We start from the raw sequence: 27,282 nt of genomic DNA, 5'->3' as shown, positions 1-27,282 counted from the left end.
AAGGGTGCTCTCTGACAGTGCTTCAGCCACAGCGTCCCGGGCAAAGGATGGTGCTTTAGGAAGCACTGGGTGATTTATTTGTATGTGGTGAATGCTTTCTCCCTTCTCTCTCTCTCTCTCTCTCTCTCTCTCTCTCTCTCTCTCTCTCTCTCTCTCTCTCTCTCTCTCTGTGTGTGTGTGTGTGCGTGCGTGCGTGCGTGCGTGCGTGTGTGTGTGTGTGTGTGTGTTTTCTAAAGGTACAAAAGGTGTTTTGAAAATGTTTCCAGTCCAGCCCTGGTCCTATATGTCGCATTACATCAGCTGTCCCTTGACAAGAAAAGAGACGCAGTCCATGGCCTGACATTCAGCTGACTTCTGTTTATATAGTATGGAGAAACTTTTGTTCTCTTGCCCTATAAGACATGTACCAGGAGAGATTTGGGGAAAAGGTCACCCAGATAGTAAATAATTCTGCTGAGCTTTGAAGTGGAAATTCTCCAGGATCCTCTATCCCCACCCTTGCCATTTACCTGGGGTGTTTCCATCACTCTCGCCGTTCATGAATGATCAGAACCTGATCCCACTACTGCATATCAGAGGCTCCAATTGGAATCACAATAGTGTTTTGACCTTTATTTTGGTCATTTTTCTATATGCAGGGTTTAGGTATGATTTGGGGAGGAAAAAAGATGGGAGGGAGGAAGGAAGGGAAAAATGGGATGAAGGGAAGGAGTAAGGGACAGAGGGAAAAAGACAGAGGGGAGTGAAATCTACCACAAGGAAAGTATAACCAGACATCTAAACATGTTAATGGAAAATAATTCTACTCTAAGGATCTACACACACACCTATACACACACACACACACACCTATACACACACACACCTATACACACACACATACACACACACATACACACACACATACACACACCTATACACACACACATACACACACACCTATACACACACATACACACACACCTATACACACACACATACACACACACATACACACACACATACACACACCTATACACATACACACACACCTATACACACACATACACACACCTGTACACACACACACCTATACACACACACATACACACACCTATACACACACATACACACACCTATACACACACACCTATACACACACATACACACACACCTATACACACACATACACACACACCTATACACACACACATACACACACACCTATACACACACATACACACACACACCTATACACACACACATACACATACACATACACACACACAGCTATACACACACATACACACCTATACACACACATACACACACACACACACACACACACACACACACACACACACCTATAGACATACACCTGCCTTAAAAAAATAGTTTGATCTTTGGAAAACATTCCGTTTCATGGGTAGGCAAATATCCAAATTATTCCCAGCTTATTTTCCACTAAGACCTTGAAAAGCTATTTGATGAGCCAGGATGAGCGAGGTTTCCATTTTCGATGCAATTCTCCGCTTAGGAGAGTGATAATGCAGGTCAAATAACAGAGAGAGAGAGAGAGAGAGTATTTTCTGCTACAGCACAACAATCAACACAATGTTTGGGCATATTAATAATTTCACTCCTAAACTTCTCGACAGGGAGCTCATAGGTCTTAATAGTATTGTCAAGATCCTTAGGGCAATTGAAAAGCCCAAAATCATTACTTTCTACTGCTAGACTTTTCTTTCCCAGAGGAGCCCCAAATACCTAGGGTAATGTAGATTTATGGGAATACTCACAGAGAGTCTGCTCACAGAAAACCTGCCAATAAAATGGCATCTTTAGAAAGGTTCTTCTCAAGCATTTCTTTCTCTCCGAGTGTGTGTGTGTGTGTGTGTGTGCGCTCTGTACGTGTGCTTGTACAAGACTTTGAATCTGCGGAGCTGACTTTATCTTAAGTAATACTTTTTGATGAACTGGACCAAGTAAAGAGTGAGTGTAGGACATGATAAAATAACTGAACAGCTGTGACTAAAGTCCCCATAGACAGATCTACGTGAGACCTTGACCAATTTGGACAGGCTGACCCCAGTGCCATAAGTACTCGCTATTAAATGCTTAACATATGACAGTTGTTGACTGAGCACCCAAGTCAAGTTTCTCCTTCTCCTGTCTTCCTCAAGCCCCTGCCTGTACCCTGCTGGCTTTGAGCTGGGCAGCAATGGTCCTCTCCTCTCAGCATAGCCATGTCCATCCACTCAAAAAAATAGCACAAGCTTCTTCTTAAACCCTCTACATTCAGCTGTCTCTCCAGTGGCCTGTACCTGACACGCTCCATCTGGAGAATATCAACAGCATCAGGGGCCCTGCCACAGAGCATCACGGGGAACCTGCTTTGGAGAGGGGCATTTTAATCTCTTAAGGGAAAAATACTACGTGGTTGTAAAAGTTGTACCCATCTGAGGTCTAACTTTGATGGGCTCCGGCGGGGCTCTGCCACAAACAGACATCAGATATCATGGTCTATAAACCAGAGGGAATCTTCATTGTCTTGAAATGTCTGGTAAGAGCGAATTCGTAGAGACAAAAAGTGATTTGGATTTGCCAGAGACGTTCTGAGGGAGAAAAGGGAGGGAGGCAGGAAGGGACGGGAGAAGGGATTGCTGAGGGGTGTGGTGTTCTGAAATTAGACTAGATGCTGGAGTTGTTGCACATCTCAGTAAAACAGAGACACTTAAAAGAGGCCATTGTTATTATAGCTCAGGATATTTGGAAGCAAAGAGGTGGTCAGGCAGAACAAAGAACAAACACCCCCAAAACAAGGTCAGGGAGGTTCAAGGTCACCTTCTCTCATATCCTGCTACCTCTTTGTCATAGGACCACCCTGGTAAATGCTATGAGAAAAAAAAAACATTTTTTTAAATCTTGCCACTGAGTCCAATAGTCAGTGGTGAGGGGTAGAGATCCCTAACCCTCCTCCAATGACACTCTTCAAACAGAACTCCCTGGGGAGCCCTCTGTCCAGTGTAGGACACAAGAGAGACCCAGGAGAATATAAAACTATGCACCGAGGTTTCTAACTAAGATGTATTCAATATATAAAGCCACCTCCCAGAAGTGGCACAAATATGTCATAGTTCATGACACATCTGAAGGGGGAAACTTATTCCATTGAACCAGCCTGCCCCCTTAGTTGCCTCGCCCTTAAAACAGAAAACAGTACCCGCTTCCAGATAATTGGGTTAAGTGAGATGACCTATGCAAGAATCTCACCACATAACCGGAACTTATTGCACATGAGCACCCACTCCGTCTTAAGGATCAGAGTTGGCCCTGCACCCTTCCTTGCTCATGAGCAGTGGGAGAGCTGTCAGAGCTTTGCTTTCTAAGCCTGCAGATGATTGTGTCCCATGACACTAAATTCCATGCTTCTGCTCCATGCTGTTGATCTGTTGACATGGAGAACAAATGCACTTGCCGTGGCTCTTTGTGAGGTCCTCTATTTTATGTAATCATCTCCTATACATAAGCGTAGCCCGGGCCTTCCCTGCTCATGCTGAGAAAGTCCTCTTATCAGGGTACCAGCCTTCATATGGGACAGCAGGGCCCCCTATCTGAGCAGAGCTGGTGCTGGGAGCCTGATCTGAGGGTCACTTCATCCTTTCCTCTTTTTTCCTTCCTCTGAAGGGCTGTGGGCCCCACGTTCTGCACCAGTGGCCAGATCTATGATGTGCTGCAGATGGTTTTGCCTGCCCTGAAAAGCCTACAGGACCACACACATGGGTCAGGACTAGAAAATGCATGTCCATTCTTTAGGAGTAAATCATTCAGTAGAGGTTAAGGCAAGGGGGAGGAGGGGGCATGCTCAGTATCCAAACTACCCTATATTTAGAGACAAATCAGGAAATCTCTTGGCAAACACAGGAGGAGGCTGGATTTGGATGGTGCCTCCATCTATCCATCTGTCTCTAGGGTGTTGGCAGAGCACCGCAGGCCAGAACAGGGCAGAACGAGCCAGGACAGAGCTTGCCCTTAGTTCTGCCTCTGTAAACCTAATTGCTGTTCATCACTCAGGCCAAGGATGCATCCCAGAGAGGGAAGGCTGGGAAGGCCTCTGGGAAGGCATGAAAGGACTGTGCACTGCAACTTGGTTGTTCTGGCCTATTTTTCCTCACATAAGCAGTAGGCAGAGGCAGTATAGATAGTGGGGTAGGGAGGTTCACTCCAATGTCGCACAGACTGCCATTTAAACATAGATGCACAGAAACTGCGTCAAGCTAGATTCCTTCTGTATTGCTAGGTACAAAGCATCAGGGCTGGGGCCTAGTCCCTTCCCTTGTGGATGTGCTCTGGCCTTATATGTTCCTCTGTACATGCCTGGGAGGGGAAGAAGGCCTGGGATCGAATGCCATCTGTGATTCTCACTAAGCTGTGTGACTGAGGGTATGTTGTTCAACTGTTCTGAGCTTCCCTTGCCATGTCTGTATTGTGAAGGTGATGAGTTATATGTCCTACCACAGTGAGTGGGAATACAGTAGAATTCTGTGTGTTTCCCATTTGGCTCAGCACCAACACACAAGGGGGACTTAATTCCTAGTGACCCCAGCCAGCGTTATCATCTTGTTGTCAATGGCAACGCTTGTATCAAACATGGAAATGAATCGTTCCAAGTCCCAAGTCAGAGCCACGTTCTTGGGACTGCCTCTATCAAAGCCAGGGAGCAAGCCACTTGGTCTGCTCTTTTCCAGACTGATTTGAAGTCAACAGGGCCTGGGCGGCTTAGGAGTTTTGCCTCTGTACATTGACTGGGTACACCTCTCCTAGATCTGCCAGCTCAAAGAGCTGGGCTGTGAGGCCATGGAGTCCCAGGAGGTACTCAGAATATTCCCCATGGAGCTGAAGGTACTGTGGTTTATACTGCCATTGTCTGTATCACCGATTATATGAAATCTATCATGTGTATTTATCATGCTAAATGCCAAGATGTTTGCTGCTAGGTTACTTATGTCATATATATATATATATATATATGGAGAGAGAGAGAGAGAGGCAGTCAGTGGACAACTTTTAGGAATCACTTCTCTCCTTCAACCATATGGATTCTAGAGCATGAACTCAGGCTGTCCTGGTTGCTGGCTGAACCATCTTGCTGGCCCAAGGATCCTTATGATAGCATCTCTCATAATTTTCTTAATGATCATGTAAGAAGGGGGAAGTTACTATGCCTGTTCTACAGATGAAGACATAGACTTGGAAATGCACAATACGGATTTTCCATGGCAACACATCTAGCACATGATCGGGCAGAATAGAGGCCCATCGCCAACCCAGATGTCTTCCGATATACTCCACTCTCCCTTCTGAGTCCTAATCATAAGCTGTTGTTCTTTGAAATCTTCACCATGGTTCCCTGGCTCCCATACAGGGTCAAAACGAACAGTGTCCTGGCAGCAGTTTGCATCAACCAAAAACTCCGAAGTCTCTGCCAAGTCTATTCCTATTTCTAAGCATCTTCAAGCTTTTGTCAGGATCCGGCATGCTCAGAAGAGGTGGGTCTGCACAAGGCAGAGAGTTCATAGTTAATTTATCATCTCAGGGTCTGAGAGGGATGAAATACTTAGAGACCAACTGTGGGCATGTCAGCACCAGAATGAGTGATTTATCAGCAGTTAAGAGGCAGGCCCCTTCTTCTATTTTTTTTTTCTTCTTCTTGCATGTACTTTATCATTCTTTTTAATCACCAAGAAAAATTGGTAACTACTATAAGGCAAGACAAGCTGTCTTCACTGGTGCCTGCCCTCCCACACCTCCATATCCTCTCCCTGTGCAAGAACAGGCCCAGCTTGCAGGCCTCCCTGAACTGTTTATATAAGCAGAGTACAGTAACAGCCAATCATTAACCGTTTATTTCCTTAGTTTAGCCATCTTTTTTAAAATGTTTCCTTTATGTTATCTGAAGTGTGGGCTGCTTCTTGCCTCCACATGTGTTTTGGGCAACTTTGCCAAAGTCAACAAATGAGAGAACAGATGTGCCAAGACTCTAGTCAGGAGATGTATGCTGGCACTGCTAGAGTGACTCAGAGGAGACCTGCTTTCTTCTTCTTAAGTCAGTGCAGAGGGACTTAGGGCAAAGTGCACGACTGGTACGTGTCTCAGAATCAAGCAGCAACAAGTGTCCTATGAAAGGTCTAAACCACCAGAAGCGTGGGTTGTGCTGTCACAGGGCAGTCAGCAACAAACCACCCCCTAGTGTTGTCACCTATGCTGTCACAGGGCAGTCAGCAACACCCCCACCCCCTTTCAGCATTGTCACCTACAGGAAGCATCGTTCCTGAAAATTCACTTAATTTTTCTAGGACACTTGACCTCTTTAGCTCTTGATAAAGGCCAAATACAACAGCTCCTTTTTCCTACAGTGAAATGTCACTCAGAACCTAAAAATAACTTCTGGTTCTCATTGTTAATGCTAATGATGATCTATTTTTGAGACAGGGCCTTTCTATGTAGCCCAGGCTGGACCTTCCTGAGTTATAGCTTAAGCCCATCAGGTACCATGTAGCTAGTCAAGACAATTGCCTTTTGCCCACTAAGGGGCTACTCAGTAGTTTGCTACTCTATAAGCACTTACCTGATGCAGTTATTTGTACTTAAATTGCATTATCGTGTAGTCCAGCATTCTTATTCCAAGAGAGACATCAATAATATGTACATCAAGATAACCCAATAAATGTCTGTAACTTAAGAGTGAGCATCATGGTTCTTCCAGGAGGCTGGCTTCCTCGTTTCCGTTTCATCACAGAGTTGGAGCTACCCATCACTTTAGAGAAGGGCTTCTCTTGTACTTGAGTGTCTTAGAAAACAGTCTCGGAAAAGCAGTTAAGCGTGTCGACAGCCATTGTTTGAAACTTAGCAAACGGAAGGCCTTCCCAAGCAGCAAACGAAAGCTGGTCAGTGCAGAAGGAGCTTTGGGGGGGGTCATCATCTGCCATGTAAGAGGAACATTTGCCACAACAATCGCTAGGTGCCCAGGTCAAACTAAGAGCCACTAACACAGCAGAATGAGGAGTCAGAAACACTATGGCCATGGCAGCAAAGGCGTTTGCTGCATTCAGTGATAGCTAGCCTCAATGGCACACTAGAGCCACAGCTGAGAGCGTGCACTGCTGGCCTGTTGTTGTGGCAGGAGTCACGCTCATTTGGATTCTGAGTTTTGCTTCAGAAATCTAGAACACTACAACATAGGGCCTGAGTTTTCATAATGTTCACATTGCAGGTTAGTGGCCTGGGATCACTGACAAGCATAGCTGAAGTTTGGGGTTACTCTAAATGAGTGGTTCTCAACCTTCCTAATGCTTTAATACAGTTTGTCATGTTGTAGCGACCCCTAACCATAAAATTATTTCGTTGTTACTTCATAGCGGTAATTTCGCTAATGTTATGAATCGTAATGTAAATATTTGAGATGCAGGATATCTGATATGTGATTCACCCCCCCCCAAAGGGGTCACACCTCACAAATTGAGAACCACTGCTCTAAAAACTCAAATCTGGGCTCCTTTGGAGCTCTTTTGTCTTATTCATTATTTTTCATTCCCTGAAGAACTGAAGTGTTCTCTACACAGGAGTTTGTGTATCAGTAGGCCATCAGAGGAAGCAGGCTCAATGCCTTCATCCTTTCTCACAGCCACAGGAATCCTGGTGGGTCATCACTGCTATTTTCCACCCTTTGGTACATGAGTAAAATTGAGAATGAAATAGGATGGTGTGCTCGGATTTCTGCAACTAGAAAGCAACAGGCTCTCACAATAATTACACAGTAACTCTTTAGACCTTTCTCTCCTGGCTTCCAACTAGATGCCCATCCCACTCCTTCCTTTATCACTCTGTGTTCCCTGGTGGGAGCATAACCACTCTATGCAGTATCACTGTTTTTCTATCCTGTGCACCTAGATGAAAATATGGCCACTAGGTAGATGGATACCTGAATAACTTCAGTCAGCCCTATAGATGTGAGCACTAGCAACAAGAACTCTTTTCTTTAGTAAGGTACAAAATACTTTTTTTTGTTTTCATTATTGTCGGTAATCTATTTGAGGTGAAATATCCACATTGCTTCATAGGAGGGTAGAACAAATGAAGAACAGTGTTCTTTCAGCCTTCCCTACTCTTATTTCTCTGTGTGCCCTCCCCCCCCCACCCCTCAGAAAGTTCTAAGCCTTCCTTTTAGGTGAACTGGAAAGAGACTCTTGACCTTTCTTTCAATTATTGTGGCTCCTCGCTGTCCAGTGGACATGGAAGATGCTGCACAGCGGCCTAACTCATTCTTCCCTTGACCCAGGAATCATTCTTGGAGACCACACACACACACACACAGGAATTCCACCCACTCCCAACACCAATGGACAATGAAGCGAAGGCCACACAGGTAGAAGAGGCAAAGGAAGCTTTGCTCGGGTGAACAGACAGGAAGCGGGCAGGTCTGGGAACTCATTCAGGGAATTAACTTCCCCACTTGGCCTCTTTGTACTTGGAGAGTGTGTGGTCCAGAGTGCTGGGGGTAGGAGCTGGGAGCTGAGGGGGATAGAAAGTTAGGGCTCGGAGCACAGAGTGTGGATTCTCGCTTGTACACTGACTCGCTTCCTCTTCCCCAGGCAAGTCTCTTAATTGCTTAACTAATGGGGAATAATGACACCACTTGCATGGGAGTTGAGAGAGGGGGAAAGAAAGGCATGAGAATTCATTAGCCCTGTGTGAGGGGCTTGGAGAGTGCCTCTGAGAGATCATTATTACATCATTTTGCCCCTTTCCCACCTCTCCCCACTAATAGAAGACAGAAAATGCTAAATAACTATGTAATAATACATTTCTAGTCAGACAACAATGCCAGCATATGTAATAGCCTGCTACAGCTATGAAACTCTACCAAAGATGTATTTAAAGTGTCACCGCTGCCTAATGTAAAACATGAATTACAGGTTCATTTGGAGGACACGATTTAAAATCTATACAACCGTACCATGGCATTTCCCACTGGGTTTTAGCTTTAGTTGTCTTTTTTCTGAACATTAAAAAAAAAAAAAAAATCCCCAAGTAATTTCAACCTAGAGACACTAACTTCAAGGAACAGGTTTTCTCTTTTCTTTTCCTTTCTGTTTTCACGGGTGGTGATGGTTCCAAACCTACTATCTTTTTGACATGTTGTCTTTCCTTTGGAATGCTTCTATGGGCTTCACAGGAACCCCAGAATGTAGATTACACCTTTTGGAGATGTAGCCTGGCCACATAAGGAGACAAGTAGTTGAAATTTGTGTCAAATTGCTTGTTTAAATGACTTGAGCCAACTTCTTAAAGCCAAGACGGCAGGGGCTGGGGATTTTCAAAGTTGGCATGGGCCAAAATGACAAGGCTCGGCAGTCACCTGGTGAGCTGCCAACACTGACTGGAGGCTTCAAAAATAGACTTTCTCAAAGGACACAAATTAAAAGTCATGTTTCAGCCTCCATTAAAAGGAAATTATAGGCTTACATCGCGTAGTAAACCGCTTTTGCTTTCGTTATGTTTAAAATACTGCATTGTGCGGATGGAGAACTGGTTGCTACGCAAACCTTGGGCAGGTCTATCCTGAGTGGGGCTATTTACACGAGGACCTTTCCAGAGAGAGACTTCTCATGGGAGCATTTTCCCTGCACGGATAGAGGATTTCAGTATTTGAAAGATAGGGTGTGATTTGGAGCATCGTGGTTTCAAAATCTTTCCCTTGACCTTAGCAGACTCCGTCCTCAGAACTCATCTCTTAGTGGAGAGCAACTATCACCCTACTAGTCAGAGCTGGTTGGCAGACTCTCATTTAAAACAAATGTACAGGCAGATATATGTATTTATGCCTATTTATGTATTTATTTATTTTGACTTGTCAACTTCTTAAAAGCCAATCCTCCAAAAGTCCAGATCCTCAGTGTCCCCTACAGAACTTGGAGATATGTTTGCCTTTAGCCCATCATGGTAGCTCTGACCTTGATCCTCTGACGAGCACTTCCTACTCACTCCAGTTCAATCCTGTCCACAACTGGGATGCTTTATTCCCTATTCAGACACTGATTTAAATGCTCTCTCTCTCTCTCTCTCTCTGTGTCTCTCTCTGTCTCTGTCTTTCTCTCTCTCTCTCTCTGTCTCTCTCTCTCTCTCTCTGTGTCTCTCTCTCTCTCTCTCTGTGTGTGTGTGTGTGTGTGTGTGTGTGTGTGTGTGTGTGTGTGTTCCATGCCTCAGGTATCAGTGCTCACCATTCACCTCACTTAAGACAGTGTCTTCTGATGTTTCCCAATATATATTCTAGGCTGGTTGCCCCGAGGGTTTCTGCGAGTTCTCTTTTCCCTGCCTCCCAGCTCACCATGGAAGGGCCGTGACTGTAGATGAGCACTGTTGTGTCTGGCTTTCCATATGTTCCGGAAATCTGAATCCAGATCCTTCTGCTTACACAGCAAACACCTTCACCCACTGAGCTGCCTCCCTGATCCAGTAACAGTTTTTGATTGACACACAATAACTGTACAAATTTATGGGATACAATGTAATCTTTCAGTACACTGTGCTATGATCAAATCCAGGTAGTTAGCATACCTGCCACCTGAAACACAGCATTTCTTGGTAGGGAAACATGCAAGAAACTCCCCTTCAGTGGGAAAGTATTTACTGTTGACTACAATTACTCTACTGTGCAGCAGCAGAACCTTCTATGTAACTGTCTGTGGCCGCTGGCCGCATCCTCCCTATCTCCCATCTGTACAGCCCCTGGTGACCATTATTGTATCTTCCACTTCTCCAAGAATAGCTAGGCTTTTTGTTGCTTGCTTTAGAGCACCTAGGCCTGTACATTTTATCAGGAAATGGAATAAAAACTTGTCACCACCAGAGTCAGTCTTGAACTCATCATCTCTCCCATTGCATTATCAGCTAACCCTGATGACCATCCATCCCTTATCCACTTGGCTTTTCTAACTCAACCCTCTTTCCTCTCTCATTGATGCATATTGATAAGTACCAATTAAAGCACAGTATTTCTTCGTGACTAATAACACTAGGGTGTTCTATGCAGCCCTGCCTGAAGTCTCTGGTTTGTGGTTTTCAGTCACTATGGACATAGAGCCTTTGACTGCAAAGCCCACTTCTCAGGTACAGAGTTCCGGAAGATGGAATCTGTAGGTACTGATGGCTATTTCTCCTTCCTCTCTTCCAGGCCCTCCGAACCACCACAGCCAGTCAACTCTGAGGCCGCCACTGCCACCCCCTCATAACCACACGTTATCCCATCATCACTCTTCCGCCAACTCCCTCAACAGGAACTCACTGACCAATCGACGGAGCCAAATCCACGCCCCCGCTCCAGCACCCAATGACCTGGCCACCACCCCTGAGTCCGTTCAGCTTCAGGACAGCTGGGTGCTAAACAGTAACGTGCCACTGGAGACTCGGTAAGTCCCTGTTCCCCACTCCAAGTCACCTGAGTCACATGGCTCCAGAAGGCTCTGACTTGTGGCAGCAGAGACAGCATAAGGAGACAAGCTTAACTTCTCCTTATCCCTTGGTAATTTGACCCTGGACAGTAGGTTGATCAGTATTTCTTTGTTCACATGTGTCTCCTTTTAATGTTTGTTTACTTTCTTAGACAGCTCTTGTGTACCCAACTAATAGAATTAGCATAACATATTTTTACTCAAAGGCTCATGGGAAACATGCTTATAAGGGTATATTGACTGAATGCTGCTGATAAATTATGCATTTGGCCTTTCTTGAAGTAATAAATGAAGACTCATTTGAAATTAAGTGTTTGGGGAGACCTTGAAAACAATCCCCGATTCCAGACTGACAGAAGTCTAATTTTAATTTATATTTCATCCAACCTGCTGGCCCACTTTACTCCCTCCTGTACACACTAACAGCTTGATGGCTCTGGGGCAAACAGGGATGTGGGGAAAAAAAACAAAACAAACAAACAGCAAAACAGAGAGGGACTTGTGTTAGGAAGGAAGGATCTAGAAATTATCCCCAGGTCTGGCTTTGTTTTGTTTTTCTATGCTTCTGTCCTTCACCCACTTTCACTTCTGGTCTTCTCAAAACCATGCATTCCTCAGGAGGCTTGAAGGACACCCTGGGGACACAGTGTGGTAGACAAGCCTGCAATAGGCAGTGAAGGCCATGAGTCGATTGCAGAGCCTTGTGGCCCCATCCCCAGATACCTTGTTGGTTTATGCGCTCCAGTTGTCTGTTAATCTGAAAGAGCCACAGAGGCATCCATTTGGATGGAGCATTCTGAAAAATCCTCAAGTCAATTTTAAACTTTAATAATTTGGGTGTGAAGGCAAGAGATAATCTGCAGTGTTTCTGGTAATGGCCGGTGGATTTGCTGCACGCAGCTGGAAGCAATTTAGGGAGCTGTAACATTTGGAGCTGTTGCTCATCTGTGACTTCTTTAAAGTTTAAAAAGTGAGATTTTTGGGCATCAGCATATGGAGCACCCTTGCTACTGTACTCACACTAAACTTCAATTTCATTTTCTGACAATTAGCACACTCTTGTTATCTGTGCCTACAACCCTAAACTCTAAAGTGTAAAAGATGTCAGTGCAGTAAAAATTATATCTATGGATTATATAAAATAGACAGTTCTTAACATGTCCACTAATGGAGCGATCTCCCAATAGCCATGCCTAGAAGCTACTAGTCAACCGAACTAGATGAAATTTTCTGGTTTTCCTCCTTGTGTTTATGAAGCACTCTGGAATTTGTTATCATCCTCTTTTTATATGAGGAGATGATTATGTATGAAAAGGGGTTTCTGGGTAGAAAAAGATAAAAGAAAAAAGGGGTGGCAAGGAAGTGTGACTGCTTCCTTGACATTGGCATTAAACCTTTATTCTGCGTTTCATGCGTATACCAACATGAATTTTCTATGTGCCACAATACATCTAAACATTACCTCAATGGAGCCTAAAAGTGATCCAATGAGTTCTAAAGGGATGATTATTATTTCCTCTTCAAAGATGCAGTCTAGATGTAAAGGGACATTCCTACGAAACGTCTCTGAAGTCACAGAGATGATAAATTATGAGCAAACCTGGGTGGAGCCCTCATGATCCCCACACAGTAAAGGAGGAAGATATCTGCTTGGATGAACAGCCATAAACCTGTATCTTTTGCTCCAGACTGTCCAGTTTACAGGGCCAGATCCATCAGTCTGCATCTTGAAAGTCACCCTTTGTTCATAAGGACATATATAAAGGCATGTAGTACATGATACACAGATATACCTGCATGTAAAACATTCAGACACATAAAATAATAACATAAAAATTATTTTTAAAAAATATTTACATATAAATATATTTCCTAGCTGCTGATGGAGTCACCTGGTTTCCCAGGAGGCTTGTTTTGAAGAACCACTTCTAAGATAGTGGCTCCTTGCTGAGCACATGGTCAAAAGGACCCACAAAAGCAGTGGGTCACTCACCACTGTCTTGAGGTGATCTGTCAGCACCTGCTCTGTGCTCTCTGGACTGCTTTTTTCAGAGCCCTTGTACAGGTAGCCTTTCTCCAAGGACTGATAGTTTCCAGTGATGTGCTTGGAAAAGGCAAGTCAAAGACGAACTCTGCACTTAGACAGGATCTCCAAAACCTTGAAGTCTATCTGAAAGAACAGACAAGTGAGAGCGGCGACTGGATGGTCTTTGATCAGTATGTTTAAGATCCAAGGATTAGAGGATGAGAGTGTCTGGCCCAGGGACTAGGGCGACTCCCAGAAATCAAGCCAAAATCAGCCTCCACAGGTCTGAGTGCAGAGAACTTGAGTGTACAGTGGACTTGCATGTGGAAAGTTTAGCATTACTCTGAGGCACATTTGGAATCTATCTTATCATGGCAGGGGATTAGCTCAAAGACTGAGGACTAGCCTTATATGTGCAAGCCTCTGAGTTCAATCCCTCACACCAAAACAAATAAATACAGGCTGGGGACATGGCTCAGTCTGGATAATGCTTACTGCACAAGAATGTAAAAGCCAGGCATAGTAGCACATATCTATAACCTCATCACCAGGGGTGAGGTGTGGAGGAGGCAGGAGACCCTTGAAACCCACTGTCTAGCCAGTCTAGTTGACAGTGCATCCCAGGTCTCAAAAATTAAGATGGAGAGCAGTTTAAAAAATGCCCACCATCAACTACTGGCCTTCATTCATAGTTGCACAAGCACATGCATACATGTGCACATGCACAAACAAAAATGCACACGTGTGCACACACGCTCGCGCGTGCACACACACACACCAAATAAAAGTAAATCAATAACGTGAATCTGCATAGCATATAATTTCAACATAACTGTGGCTTCATTAGCTCGATCCTTATAAAAGGAAAGGAAATTTAAAACAACAATAATAACAAATCTATTTAAAACAATATTAATTTTCTCGCTTATTATCAGATAAGTGTTGAACTTTCAAGAGCAGTGTGTAGGTCGTTAATAAAATGTACATATTACCCAGGTAGTGGTAGCACACTTCTTTAATCCCAGCACTCGGGAGGCAGAGACAGGTGGATTGCTGTGAATTCAAGGCCAGCCTGATCTACAAAGTGAGTCAAGAACAGCCAAGGCTACACAGAGAAACCCTGTCTCAAAAAAAAAAAAAGTGCATAATCCCCTCTAAGCTCTCACACAACCTATAAACAGAGTGCATGACATATAATAATAGGCATGAAATCACAATGATTGTCACAAAAGATTTCACATCTGAAAACCCCTAGATCTTCATTTTGAGGAATAAGTAAGGGTCTACCAAGTTTAAAAAAAAAAAAGAGAAGATCCATGCTCAGTTGTGTATTGTTTGTTCTGATGGCCACCATTTTTTATAGTGCCACATTAACCGAGAACTAAAGAAACTTACTCATTCAAATGCTAAGACAGTGTGATTTAGGAGATGTGGTTTTCTTCCCCATCGGGGTGTGATAGCAGGGGTGGGAGTCTTTGGAGGGGTGTGGTACCACACAAGGATCACCACGCCTCTGTGATACCGAATAAGACTCAGTTAATTATGTCCTAGAGAAAGAGCCGTTAAAGGTGAAGTGTCCCTGAGGCCCTCAGGAACTGAGAACAGGAAGTGGAAATTTACCGACAGCTCCATGACCTCCCTGTCCTTCTCTCCAACTTCTGGGAGTGATGGACGAGCTCCTGCTTTGGAGGTAATGAACAGGCATCCTGCCATCTCCAGAGATGCTCAGCCAATTCCTGGTGCTTCATTTAAACCAGTGGAGACAGGTCCTTGCCTTTCAGCACTTTATGTTGATGTCCCTAGCAGGCTTAAAGAGGCCTGTAAAATGTTCCTTAAAGCATCTGAATTTTTTTTTTTTTTTTAGTTTGTCTTACCACATAAAGAATTGGAAGTGCTAATTACAGAGCCATAGAAATATATGGCATGGAAAACAGAACTAAGGCTAGGGAGATGGCTCGGTCAGTAAAGGGTTTGCTATGCAAGCATAAAGACCTGAGTTCATGTAAGAGGCAAGCCTACCAGCATGTGCTTAAAATTCTGGCACTGGAGAAAGAGAGACAAACAGACCAATCTCTGGGGCTCAATGGCCAATTGTTCTAACAATATGCATGAATTCCAGTTTCAGTGAGAGATTCTGACCCCAAAATAAGATAGAGAGAGATTGAGGGAAATACTCAGCATTGACTGCTGCCTTACGTGCATGCACACACACACACACACACACACACACCAAAAAGTGTAAGGAGAATTATCTAAATGTAGAGCTGAACACATAGAAATCACATAGAGAGTGCTTTGTATAAATGTTAGTCCTATCAGGGCACAATGCATGTAAATTCTCACTACTGAAGTCAGTTTATGTATGAGCTATAGTAGGGAAGCATTCTAATAAGTGGGCCACACCCCCAATGCCATATAGACCCCAAAACCTAAGCACATGGTGAAGGGCCTCGGTGCAAGCAGCCTGTGCAATGCACCACCACCCTCTGCCTTCCTCCTATACAGAATCAAGTCCCCATGTGCTTCCTACCTGCCGTCTTCCATCGCCAGTCTAGTCCTTCTCTGCAGAGAGCACCACGGTCAGGAATCTTCCTACTTAGCAGCTTCATGGGAAGTGTCACAAGTCGGCTTCTCTTGTCTAAAACAGTATCAGTGTCTCATGACAGGATCCAACATCCCCTCTGTGTTTTGCTGAGATGAGCTTCTTCAAATACATCTGCTTAGCAGGTGACCAGAGAGACTCCCTAAGCAGGGCGAAGCTTCCCAGATTCTGAAACTTTGGAAACCCTGATTTTAATCATTCACATCATCAAGTTATAAACAAATTTGCAAGTTGCTTTTTAAATATCCACCTATTAATTATTTCAGAAATACCTATGAGAAGGCCTACTATATGCCAACAGCCTCTGAGAACTCAAAACCTCAAACACACACACACACACACACAGAGAGAGAGAGAGAGAGAGAGAGAGAGAGAGGGAGGGGGAGAGGGAGAGAGAGAGAGAGAGAGGGAGATCCTTGCCTATATATAAATGCTAGACAGGATAAAACAGAGCACCAACAAACTAATAAACAAGTGTCTTTTCCATAGTGAAAGTGGCAAGTGCTAAATGAGGTATAGAAAAGTCAGACCCATGACAAATGGGTATCAGTAAGGCTTACAGAGAGTTCTGGGGCTAGAGAGCTTGGCTTAGTGGGTAAAAGCATTAACTGTACAAGCCAGACAACCTGATCCCCAGAACCCAGCATACCAAACAGTCACAAGCATCTGTAATCCCAGCATGCCTGTGAGAAATGGGAGGCGAGGACAAGAAAACTCCCGAAACTCATGGGGCAGCTAAACCATCTTACCCAGCAGGAAGGCAACTGCATCCCAAAACGAGGTAGAAAGATAAGGAAAGACACTTGTACACTCCTTAAATACACCTGTGTACAAGAGAGAGAGAGAGAGGAAGAAGGAGGAGAGGAGAAAGGGAGAGAGGGAAAAAGAAAGAGGGAGAAAGAAAGGGATGGGGAAACACTAAAGTGCCAGGAAAGGAAAGCAGGCTAGAAAAGTGGGCAAGGATGTGATAAACAGGACTTCGGACTATCTGAACTATCATAAAGATTTAGGACATCCCCCCAAAGGGAAATGAAAAGTCACTGGGACAACTTAAGTAAGAGAATGAAATCAAAATGTGGCCTGGACTGCAGGTTCAGTTGGGAGAAAAGCACTGCCACTTAAGGAGAAAGCCAGTGCCTTTGCTTGGGGGTCCTCAGTAAAGGCTGTAGGTGGGAGGAGGATTTCCCAGGCGCAGAACTGAGGGGTAGGAGTTAGTGTTGTGACTTAGGAGCTCTGTGCATCGTGACTATCACTTACTAAATAAGGAGCACATTTTGCGATAGAATGCAAAAGTTTGAAATCAAGAGAATTATGTACAAATATCACTTGGAACTTCCAGTAACACAAAGCCAGCCATTTACAAATAACCAACGTGGCTGGTGTATACATAGATCTTGGTGACCCGCCCCCCCCCCTTTATATATTATGTTAAATTCATTCTGCAGAATTATGCAGGTCTTTATAACAACTTTTCTTTTTCAGAAAAAAAAAAATTCTTGCCACTTAGCTTTACACATATGCCATTTAACCCCTTACGCCCTTCATCTTAGTTACTATTCCTATTTGAAATTAAAGATGCATTGGAGTGAGGTGGGGCAGGAAAAATCACAAGTCTGAGGCCAGCCTGGGTTACTGTTGGATTCAATGAATGGACGGGTGACTGATTAGTGAGATGTGAAACTCAAAACATTAAGTTACACATCACCCAACAGCAAATGGCAAAGCTGGAATTTGTACTTGGGTCTACCTGACTCCAGATGCCATGTTCTAAGCTACCGGTGATGTTTGGAACTAGGCGAGGAGGCGAGGAATGGAGACCCAAGGAGGTGGTGAAATTCATGAACTATGAATGACATGAGATGAAAAATGACCTGTAGAGATTATTGGCTATAGACTGAGGGCGTGTCAAAAACTGTACGCTGGGTGTGACATAAGGAGCTCTTTGCAGCATCTCATGGGATTAGGGTTCTCTAGCTCCCAGAAGGTCTGCTGAGCAACGCATTCTGTGACGTCACACCTCTTACAAAGAGTAGAGGCCTCTTCAGTTGCAGCTGCAAGCCCCACCCCCTCTGATACATAGGCTCAAGACAACATTGAATTCCAACTTCACTTTTATCTAGTGCCTTCCTGCTTATGACTCTTGGCACAAAGCTAGGTCACTAACTCCTTTTGTCCTCTTTAAGTCAAGGGTCTCTCTCTCTCCTTTCAGGACCCCATAATGGCTGCCTGTGGCTTGACGCTGTTGCATCTCTTCTAATAAAACTCTTCTGAAGGGCAATTTGTCTTGGCTTCCTTTCTACCAAACCACCTAAAATATCTTTATGATTTTTGTCAATGCCAGAAACTAGTGGAAACTTAGCATGGGAAACTTAAGACCTCCTTAGACCTTGGTGGTAGCAACATGAGCTACAGGAAAGCCAGGTTCCCAGGACTGCTTTATTCTCTGTGTGCTAGCTTCGCTAGCTTCACAAATATTTAATGCTTTTCATTCCAAACAGAACTTTGTCATATAGATAGGAAGCAGTCACACGGCTACCAGTACCATGGCTGTTCACTTAGTCAGCCTGGGAACATCAGTGTTGTCCCTTTAGCAGGCAGCCATGGCAGGGGCTCTGATGGAGAAGTGAACACACTCAGTCTGATAAGTGGTGTTCAAGGAAATTTAATTCTAGCATCAGAAAATCACAGATTTTTTTCTTTTTTTCTTTCTTTCTTTCTTTCTTTTTTTTTTTGGGTCTTCAAGACAAAGTCATCCTGGCCTAATTTGGGTGCTTTGTTCATAATACATATTTGGGGACTGGGATGCAAGACCTTTTAGTTAATAAGATTTTCACAGAGAAGCAGACAGATTGTTGAAACACCCCCACCATGCTGAGTCCAAAGACTATTGCAAACTTGTTCTTGGATTGATTTTTCTACCGAAGGATTAATTTTCTGACAGCGTCACTGACATGCTTGATCTTGAGAATATTAAACCAAGGTAACCTGTTTGCTTTTTTCCCCCTTTTCTTCCTAATGTTTTCAAGTAAGGTTTAAAAGTAGAATTCATTCTGAATGAACCAAATGCATTGAAGCGCTTTTCAAATCAATAGGCGGCTTGATTCTCCATGTTGCTAAATATTACGCCCCTCTAAATTCTCATCAGAGGCAACATGGAAATTAATGAGACCTTTAGGTTAGCCTTTCAAGCTCAGTCTTATTTTATAGCTTTACCTTGCCTTTTTGACACCATGATCCCGCCTGGCCACCAGCAGCATTTCACGTCGCAGTGCACTTTAATTTTGCTGTTTTGTTAGTCTTCCTTGGAAACTGGCAGCTTATTAATCTCCATAACAGAGCTGCTCAATAGGCAAGTTTACCCGTGAGAAGCCAGGCTATGTCTCTCTTGTTCACCCCAACTTCATCAGATGGAAGCAAGGGGTCTGATTCTCGGATGGAGGTAAGAGGGGTGAGTTGAGAGAAAGCTAGTTGTCAGGCGGGGGGGGGGGGGCGGGCTGGGGAGACATCCCACACCCCACATTGCTTTCTGACAATCAGCAGGAAAATAAAAAGCACCTCGTCTAATCCACTGCTCTGCAATTTATGGCTTGTGGTGTTAAACACACTCAGACCCATTAATAAGAAAATAAATAAGGTGCCGTGGCATGCGTGCAAATTACAAGGTGCATTAAGAAAGGTGCAAGCATTACATCTTACTCAAGACCTTTCTAGCCTACTTTCAGCATGGTTTGCAAGCGCTGTAGGCAGGGGTATCCAAGAAGCTGTCTTTTTACAATTTGGCCCCTCTGTCAAATTAAAAAGTGCTAAGTTGATTAAAGCTTTGAAGACTTGAACTTCTTGCTTGCAAGTCTCCAGAGTTAAGCCTCCAGGTACAAAGGACTTTTTTATATATATATAAAAATCCATCCCTCCACAGCACATGCCTTGAGGCCCCAATTAAGGATGGAGGCCACCTCATGGTCATGCCTTGGAAGAGGAAGAGTCTGCCCCCCAGTCTGTGTAAATGTTGAAGATTCTTTGGTTAAGTTCACAGTTTAAGGAAAAACAAAAAAGCAAATATTTCCATCTCTCTCTATGCTCTTTCACCCACTCAGCTAATATCAACTGTCACTCCCTTGGGGCATTTCCTGAAATCTTCTCCTGGGGTTTTATTTCAGACGGGGAGAAGCTTATGGAAGCATACGTCTTTTCCTAACTCTGACTTCTTGATGATGCTTCTGTTCTCACAGAAGTCAGGTGAGGTATTTGTAGTTTTTCCAGGCAAGGGAAATGGGCTCTGCAACATTTTTGAGGGTTCTTTTGATTTATTGGCCTCTGTGCGTTGGCATCTAATGTCCTTAGGCTTGGAGTCCGTCACTGGGTACTGGCCTATCGTGCCCAACTGGAGCTGCAGTACGTGAGTGTGTCTAGGAATGCTCCTCAGGCAGCGTCACTGCCTCCAAGCCCACCAATCAGTTGGGAGTTCATCTCTCAGTCCTGTGTGTGACATATTCACTTTTAGAAGTCAGACCAGTGCTAAACACAAAGGCTCATCCTTCAACTTGTTAGGTATTTTTTAGATTGCTTATAGGATTATTTCTAGCTCATAGTAACTAATTATGAAAAAGCAAACACCCTCCCCAAGTTTTTCTCATCAATACTTTAATTATGCATGCATAAATATAATTTATCAAATTACTTGAACAATTATCAGAAATCCTGCTAAGTTCTTGTAATGACTTTTCCATTTCCCATCAGCCTAGCAACTCCTTACTATACCTGGGAAGATGCACAGAGGGCAAAAGAGGCTAATTTAAGCATCTGATGGGGCCTTAAGGAAAGCGGGTTTGCCTCTAGCTCTACCATCCCCAGCTCAATAAAACTAAAGGAGAAGCATAAAGGCCCCATGCTATGTGAAGGTAGGGTTATGAGCACTCTGGTCCTCAGGCTAGGGGGTCTTCCTTCTCAGTGTATCCCAGACCAGGATGCTGGAGGCACCAAGTTCAACCTTTCAACTTCCACACCAGAGTCCATTGAGGAGAAAGTAGACCTGGCAAGTATCTCCTGCTTCCAAAACCACCAGATGCTCTTTGGCCTCTTTTGTCAGACAAACTTTGGTCTGAAACGTCTCACTTGTGCCAAGCATTGGCTTAGGTGCTTCATATCAGCTGTCTGAGACAAAGCTCCACAAGGCATATGTCCTTGTCACCTGTCAGCATATCAGGCAAATGAAATGTGAGGTGCAAAGTCTGGGGAAAAGAAACAAGGTTCTTAGCAGACTTGGGCTCAAAATACTTATACTTGGACCTTAGGTATCCATCACAGCCTTGGCTTTTCTATGTTTCTGAACATACTTCTTAGAGGACACCCTTTGTTGGCATCATTACAGGAACTGTGAGCGATATCCTGATAGTTTAGAAACCTCATTGAAAAGAGGCTTTTAGCCGGTCATGGTGGCTCATGCCTTTAATCCCAGCACTCAGAAGGCAGAGGCAAGTGGATCTCTGAGTTTGAGGCCAGCCTGGTCTACAAAGCAAGTCCAGGTCAGCCAGAACTACAAGAGAAACCCTGTCTTAAAAAACAAAACAAAACAAAACAAAACAAAAAAAAAAAAAAAAAAACAAAAAACAAAAAACAGAAAGGAAGGAAGGAAGGAAGAAAGAAAGAAAAGAAAAGAGGCTCTTCTCTCTAGACTTAAGTTTTGTTTGCCTGTTTGTGACAGAGTCTCATTCTGTAAACTAAATTGGCCTGGCACTCGGTTTCCAGAGTGCTACAATTGCAGCATGGGTCACTCCCACTACTACTAGCTTCTTCTAATGTTCAAGCACACGCTCTTGAGGGAGGCCCTGGAACCTGCTGGGATCACACCCAGCACTGCTGACCTACCTATCTCCAAACTTGGAGAACAGACCACACTGATTGGCTAAGCAGAATCATATGGCCACATGGGGCCTGGGGACAGCACCGGCACATAACCCGTAGGCAGACATCACACTGGTAAGGGGGCATGCAAGAGAAGAGTGGCAGACAAAAACTCCAGATCAACCCAAATCAAACAGTGCTAACTCCCTCACTACCGAGCAATCCTCCCTTATAGCCAGAGTGCAATTCTTTTCTCCTCTGGGTAGAGAGAATAGTGGCCAGGGTAGGAGGTGGAAGAATTTCAGGGCACTCTGAGTTGTCTCATTTGCGTGGGCACAGGAGGAAGTTTGCATCTGAGTTCAATGAAAGAGGAAGAGTAAGTTCTGCTGACTGACTCCCTCCCACCCACTTCTGATTCATAACCCTCTCTGGTTCACTTCTCAAACGTCCCATGACTTTACCTTTGAGTTCACTCTGGCTACTTAATGCATTTTAACTTTTATTAGTCTCCTGATGTCTCTCTTAAGCTATCATCGTCCTTCCTGCAAAAGTGCTTGGAGTCCACATTTTCTAATTAAAACATGCCCACTTATTGTCTTACTAACCAGTGCTCTTGATGAGGGCGCACAAGGAGAGAGTTAACTCAAACATCTTGATGCATTTTCCACCTCCTGGAAATGGCAGGAGAAGTGATTTCACCTATGGGAAGTGGAATTACTTTGAAGAATTTTTGGTTTTGCTTTTTAATCAAACCATGAATGGAAACCATTGAACTCTATGCCTCGTGCTCAGGATATTCTTAGTAATCTGTTTGATCCGGCTTGCGAAAGTCTTGAGTAGGATGTTTTGCAGAGGCCAATCAGCTCCCTAATGGATCATAATAGATGCAATTTCAAAAATAGTTCGATGTTTAATTAGATTAAAACTCTCATCATAAAATACAACATGGTCTAATGTTACCAGCAGTGTTCCTTAGTGCTTAGATCCCTGCAAATTAATTCAGAACCACCAGAAATGGTAAGGCTAGGTATAATAGGGGGAAGAAAGCAAGCACATGTTAACCCTCCAAGAGTTTCAAGGTAATAGTAGTGTGTGTGGTGGCGACATAGATGGGAAAAAAAGAGAAAAGGTAAGGAGGTCCCCACCCAGTAGGTGTCTGAGTTACTTGGGTCTCTGAATTGTCTCCGTTGCTCCCATTGCATTTACAAATATAAAAACAATACCAAGGTGAGGTCCTCTTCGGGAATGCCTTCAAAATTATATGTTGTTCCATTCAGGAGAAAGGATAAAGTTCTTTATCATGCTAAAGCCAACAAATTATCTCAAAGCAAAGGGGGAAAGGAGAAGGAGATTGGAACGGAAAGAGGGATGGGGGTGGAATTGGAGGTGGCGTGAAGATGGAGAAGAGGCTGGGAATGGAAGCAGGATGACATTTTGGAAAAGCATAATGATTCCAGTGAGGGCTGGGATAAGTATAGGAGGGGGGGATGGAGACGAGGACTGATAAAAGTACAGATGAAGATGAGAATGTGATAAGACAAGGATGGAGATAAAAATGGAGCTCTCTTCCAAGCCCCTCACTATTTCCTACAATGTGATGGACTTAGGCCCTATTTACTGCACAGATTGTTTTAAATCTCTACTTCCTCTGCAAAAGAAAGGCCAAGAATTTTAAGCAAAAAAAAAAAAAAAAAAAAGAAAAGAAAAGAAAAGAAAGAAAGCACGGTCACAACAAATTTTCAGTTATTTTATTATAAAATATAGATATTCTTCTAGTAAAAAATATTCAATTATTGGAAAGATAGGGCATGCATAGAAGTAATCTCTGCTTCTCAATTTCTATTTCCAAGAAAATACCACTTGAAGGTTTATTATTTCAAGCTTCCAAAGATGTTTATGGATGTCTAGGCATATATTTTAATAGAAATGGAACCATATACATTCCACTTAGTAAGTTTCATTTTAACTTAATGAGATATTGTGGAAATCTTTTCAGGTAATTTCATGTTAGACCTACTTCATTCCCTTTTTTAAGGTCTCTATAATATCCCATAATGCCATAATTGACTTAGCCAATGTCTTCCTGATGGACACTTAGATTGCTTTCAGATTTGTGCTATTACAAACAGAACTACAATGAAGAGTCTTGTGTATGTAACTTTCTTTGCATACTTATATGATTATGTTCAAAAGTTAAATTCCAGGAAGTGAAATTGCTAGATCAAAGGGTATGGTTTAATATACATTTTGATATTCGATAGACTGTGCCAAACTGTGCCCATCTCAATTCAGGTGTTATGATCTCTCTTTAATGACCTGCCTCTCTCTGATGGGCTTAAAATAATAATCCTAAAATATAGGAAGTTAAAAAAGGAAGGAGAGAATTTTATTCTGAAGGAATACCCTTTCCCTCTCTATGTTTTTGGGAGTGGGGCTATTGGAGCAAATTGAACCTAGAGCCTCCTACTTGGTGGACAAGCTCGTTATCACACTCCCAGCCCATGATGCTCCTCCTTACTGTCCACATAAAGCATCTGAAGAGGCATCACGGAGGTGAGGCCTAACCTGTGGTCCCTCTCTGAGTACTAACCCGTTACTAGCAGCTGTGCCGCAATGTCGGCGTAAATTCAAACCCACCTTTGCTCCCTTCTCTTTTCACATTTATAATCCGATGGTGTTTTAAATGTGCCTCCTTTCCTCATCTGCCGTGCCTGTCTACCCGATGGGGATATTATAAGAATGTCTAAGAGAGCTGACTTAGCCAAGTTTCTGCAACTCCAAGAGAAATTCCTGGTACAGCAGTGTGATTTTTTTTTTGGGGGGGGGGGCATTACAGGAGGGCATGTGATAAAAAAAAAAAAAAAAAGTGGCCTCTTTTGTGGGCTAGGTCTATAAAATGCCCTCGGGCCAAACACATACACTTATTCTGTCTGAAACTCTGGTTTTATGCTAAGTAAAATTTTTCTTTTTTTTTTTTTTTTTTTAATTTCCCACTTACCTTTAGTAATCTCATTACCTGACATGTTGCCAACACTTCTTTCAGAGGTCCTGGGAGTGACCAAGCAAACTGAAGAACACTGGGAGTCATATGAAAAGCATATGCCCTCTCCTGGTGTGAATTATAGATGGTGGGGACAGGCAAGACCAAGAGCATTCTATTGAAATGGAACTCTGTGGATGGATGATGTCCTTTCAGAAGGCTCTGTAGGAGCATGGAGGGTAGTGGAGGCACACACAGGGAGCTTCTCAAGGAAGCCTGGCTGGAGAGGTTAGACTCCAGATTTTACTTTGACGGGAGAGTAAGAGTCTGCCCCACCTAAATGGCATCTCTGGCCAGAAATGACAGCATTTGCGTAGGGTGAGTCAAGTCTTAAGAGACAATGCTACAGAGACTTCAAGGTCACATCTAAGGCTCAGACACACACACACACATGCTCTGGAGGGCAAGAAAGCTGGTGCATTGCACTCAGATCTTCTGCACAAAGAAATTCGATTGGCCTAGGAAGGAAAGAAGTAATACAAATATTGAAGCTAACCTGGAATTCCATATTTGACAAAGGCAGGCAGGACAAAGGGGTGAAAAAGAGGGAGGAAAGATGAAGAATAAAGACAAATAAAAAAGAAGGCATGTTTGAAGCAGCCAGTGTGTGGGATTCAGGAGGAATTATTTCTGCCACAGCAATGGCTAATAATTCTTTTGAGGGCCTGCTCAATGTCAAGCGCGTGTTAAGCCCCACTTAATCCTCTCAATATCTCTAAATATTTGCATTGGAGCAAACTAATATATAACAACACCAAAGGCTACACAGGTTGCAGGCAGAGTCACCAGGCTCCGAAACCCATATATTGCCAACAGTTACTCATTAGCCACTGCCCTACTCAGCCTCCTGGAGTCAGTGGGTGCTACGCAAGCCTGCTGCCTGCCTCATCTCACCCTCCCCCCTTTTCCCATTTCCTCACCTTGCTACCATGAAATGAAGGCATTGCTTTTCACATAACTTCTTAACTCTCTCCTCTGGCCAAACCTAAGAGTTAGAAAGAAGCCCAGTTCAAGTGAAAACCTTTGAGGCTTCAGCAGAGACAGTCTCTCGCCCCCCCTCCCCCCCCCCGCCAGACTTACCTTTAAGTTTTCCTGAATTCTGCCACTTGCACAGACAAAGCCCCCAGGTAGGCACCTGCCTCAGTCTTGCGCCCCACCCTTCCATCAGGTGACTGTTGATTCACCGTGGCAGCTTGGCATGTCCACCTGCATCTTCGTCAAGATTTCCAAGATGGCGCTGACAACTTTCCCGGGTACTTAAGACAAAAATGTGTGATAGCTTTCTTTGACATCTGAATTTTTAAGAAGCCTTGCCCCAGAGTCATAGGAAACCCAGCACTAAAGAAACCAGATATTGGGCTGGAGAGATGGCTCAATGGTTAAGAGCGCTGCCTGCTCTTCCAAAGGTCCTGAGTTCAATTCCCAGCAGCCACATGGTGGCTCACAACCATCTATAATGAGATCTGATGCCTTCTTCTGTAGATAAAGTACTCATATACAATAATTAAATAAATTTTAAAAAAAGAAACCAGATATCTTTTACAGAAGCCACGCTTTCACAGCCTCTTCTTTGATACTTGTTCCATGGCAGGGATACTACAAGATCCACCTGAGGGTGTATTAAGCACCATGGCCATGTTTTCGTGTTGATGTTAAATGTCGGTTGTCTTATTTAATGGCACTTTTTTTTTCCTTGACAACTGAAATGTATGGAGCTGCTCAGTGCATTGTCAGTGAGTATGTGGCTGGCCTACAAACACACTTAAATGGCACACTTCTACCCAGCGCTAATTTCTGAGTGTCTAACAGATATATGCAAGCAAGCAGATGTGTCACAGGGGTTGCTGTAAAACTTAATTAATATCCCTGAAGAGCTCTTATATCATTTTATGAAGAGTGCTACATATGAAGAAAATATTATACCTATGAATGCTACGCATATAACAAAATGTGGGTAAATATGCTGATGGGTTTTCTTATATTTTCTTATGCCTTGAAGGGTCTGATGTAAATTCTAATGGAAAAATAAATTGTATTAAAGATAACCATTTTTATGTTGGAGTTTTAAAAATAGAGAGTAGCATTGCCCTATCTGGAATGCTAGAACATGGCACACGTATGCACTGAGAAGCAAATCTTTAATTCATAAAAATAAGTAGCCGCTTTCACTTTTTCTTTCATTTTCTTTCACCTCTGCCAGTCTTATATCTGGAATTGGTTGCTGGGGGCTGATGAAATAGTGCAAGCCGAAAACGACTTGCTGTCGTGCAAATATAAAGACCCG

The 27,282-nt window shown here is 43.5% G+C and overlaps 1 protein-coding gene across 12 annotated transcripts in view; it reads left to right on the top strand.

Annotated features, from left to right (window-relative positions):
• Window positions 1-27,282, top strand: part of Tenm2 (teneurin transmembrane protein 2) — a 1,156,123-nt gene that overhangs the window by 851,249 nt on the left and 277,592 nt on the right. For all 12 annotated transcript variants that reach the window (XM_051167370.1, XM_051167369.1, XM_051167371.1 and 9 more), the window contains one exon: window positions 11,213-11,447. In XM_051167370.1, the coding sequence (XP_051023327.1) occupies window positions 11,213-11,447 (235 nt within the window). The remainder of the gene's footprint in view (window positions 1-11,212; window positions 11,448-27,282) is intronic.

This window comes from Acomys russatus, chromosome 25, assembly GCF_903995435.1.
Source record: "Acomys russatus chromosome 25, mAcoRus1.1, whole genome shotgun sequence".
NCBI lineage: Eukaryota > Metazoa > Chordata > Mammalia > Rodentia > Muridae > Acomys > Acomys russatus.
The sequence above is the reverse complement of the archived record's forward strand: the minus strand, read 5'-3'. Positions and strand labels throughout refer to the sequence as shown.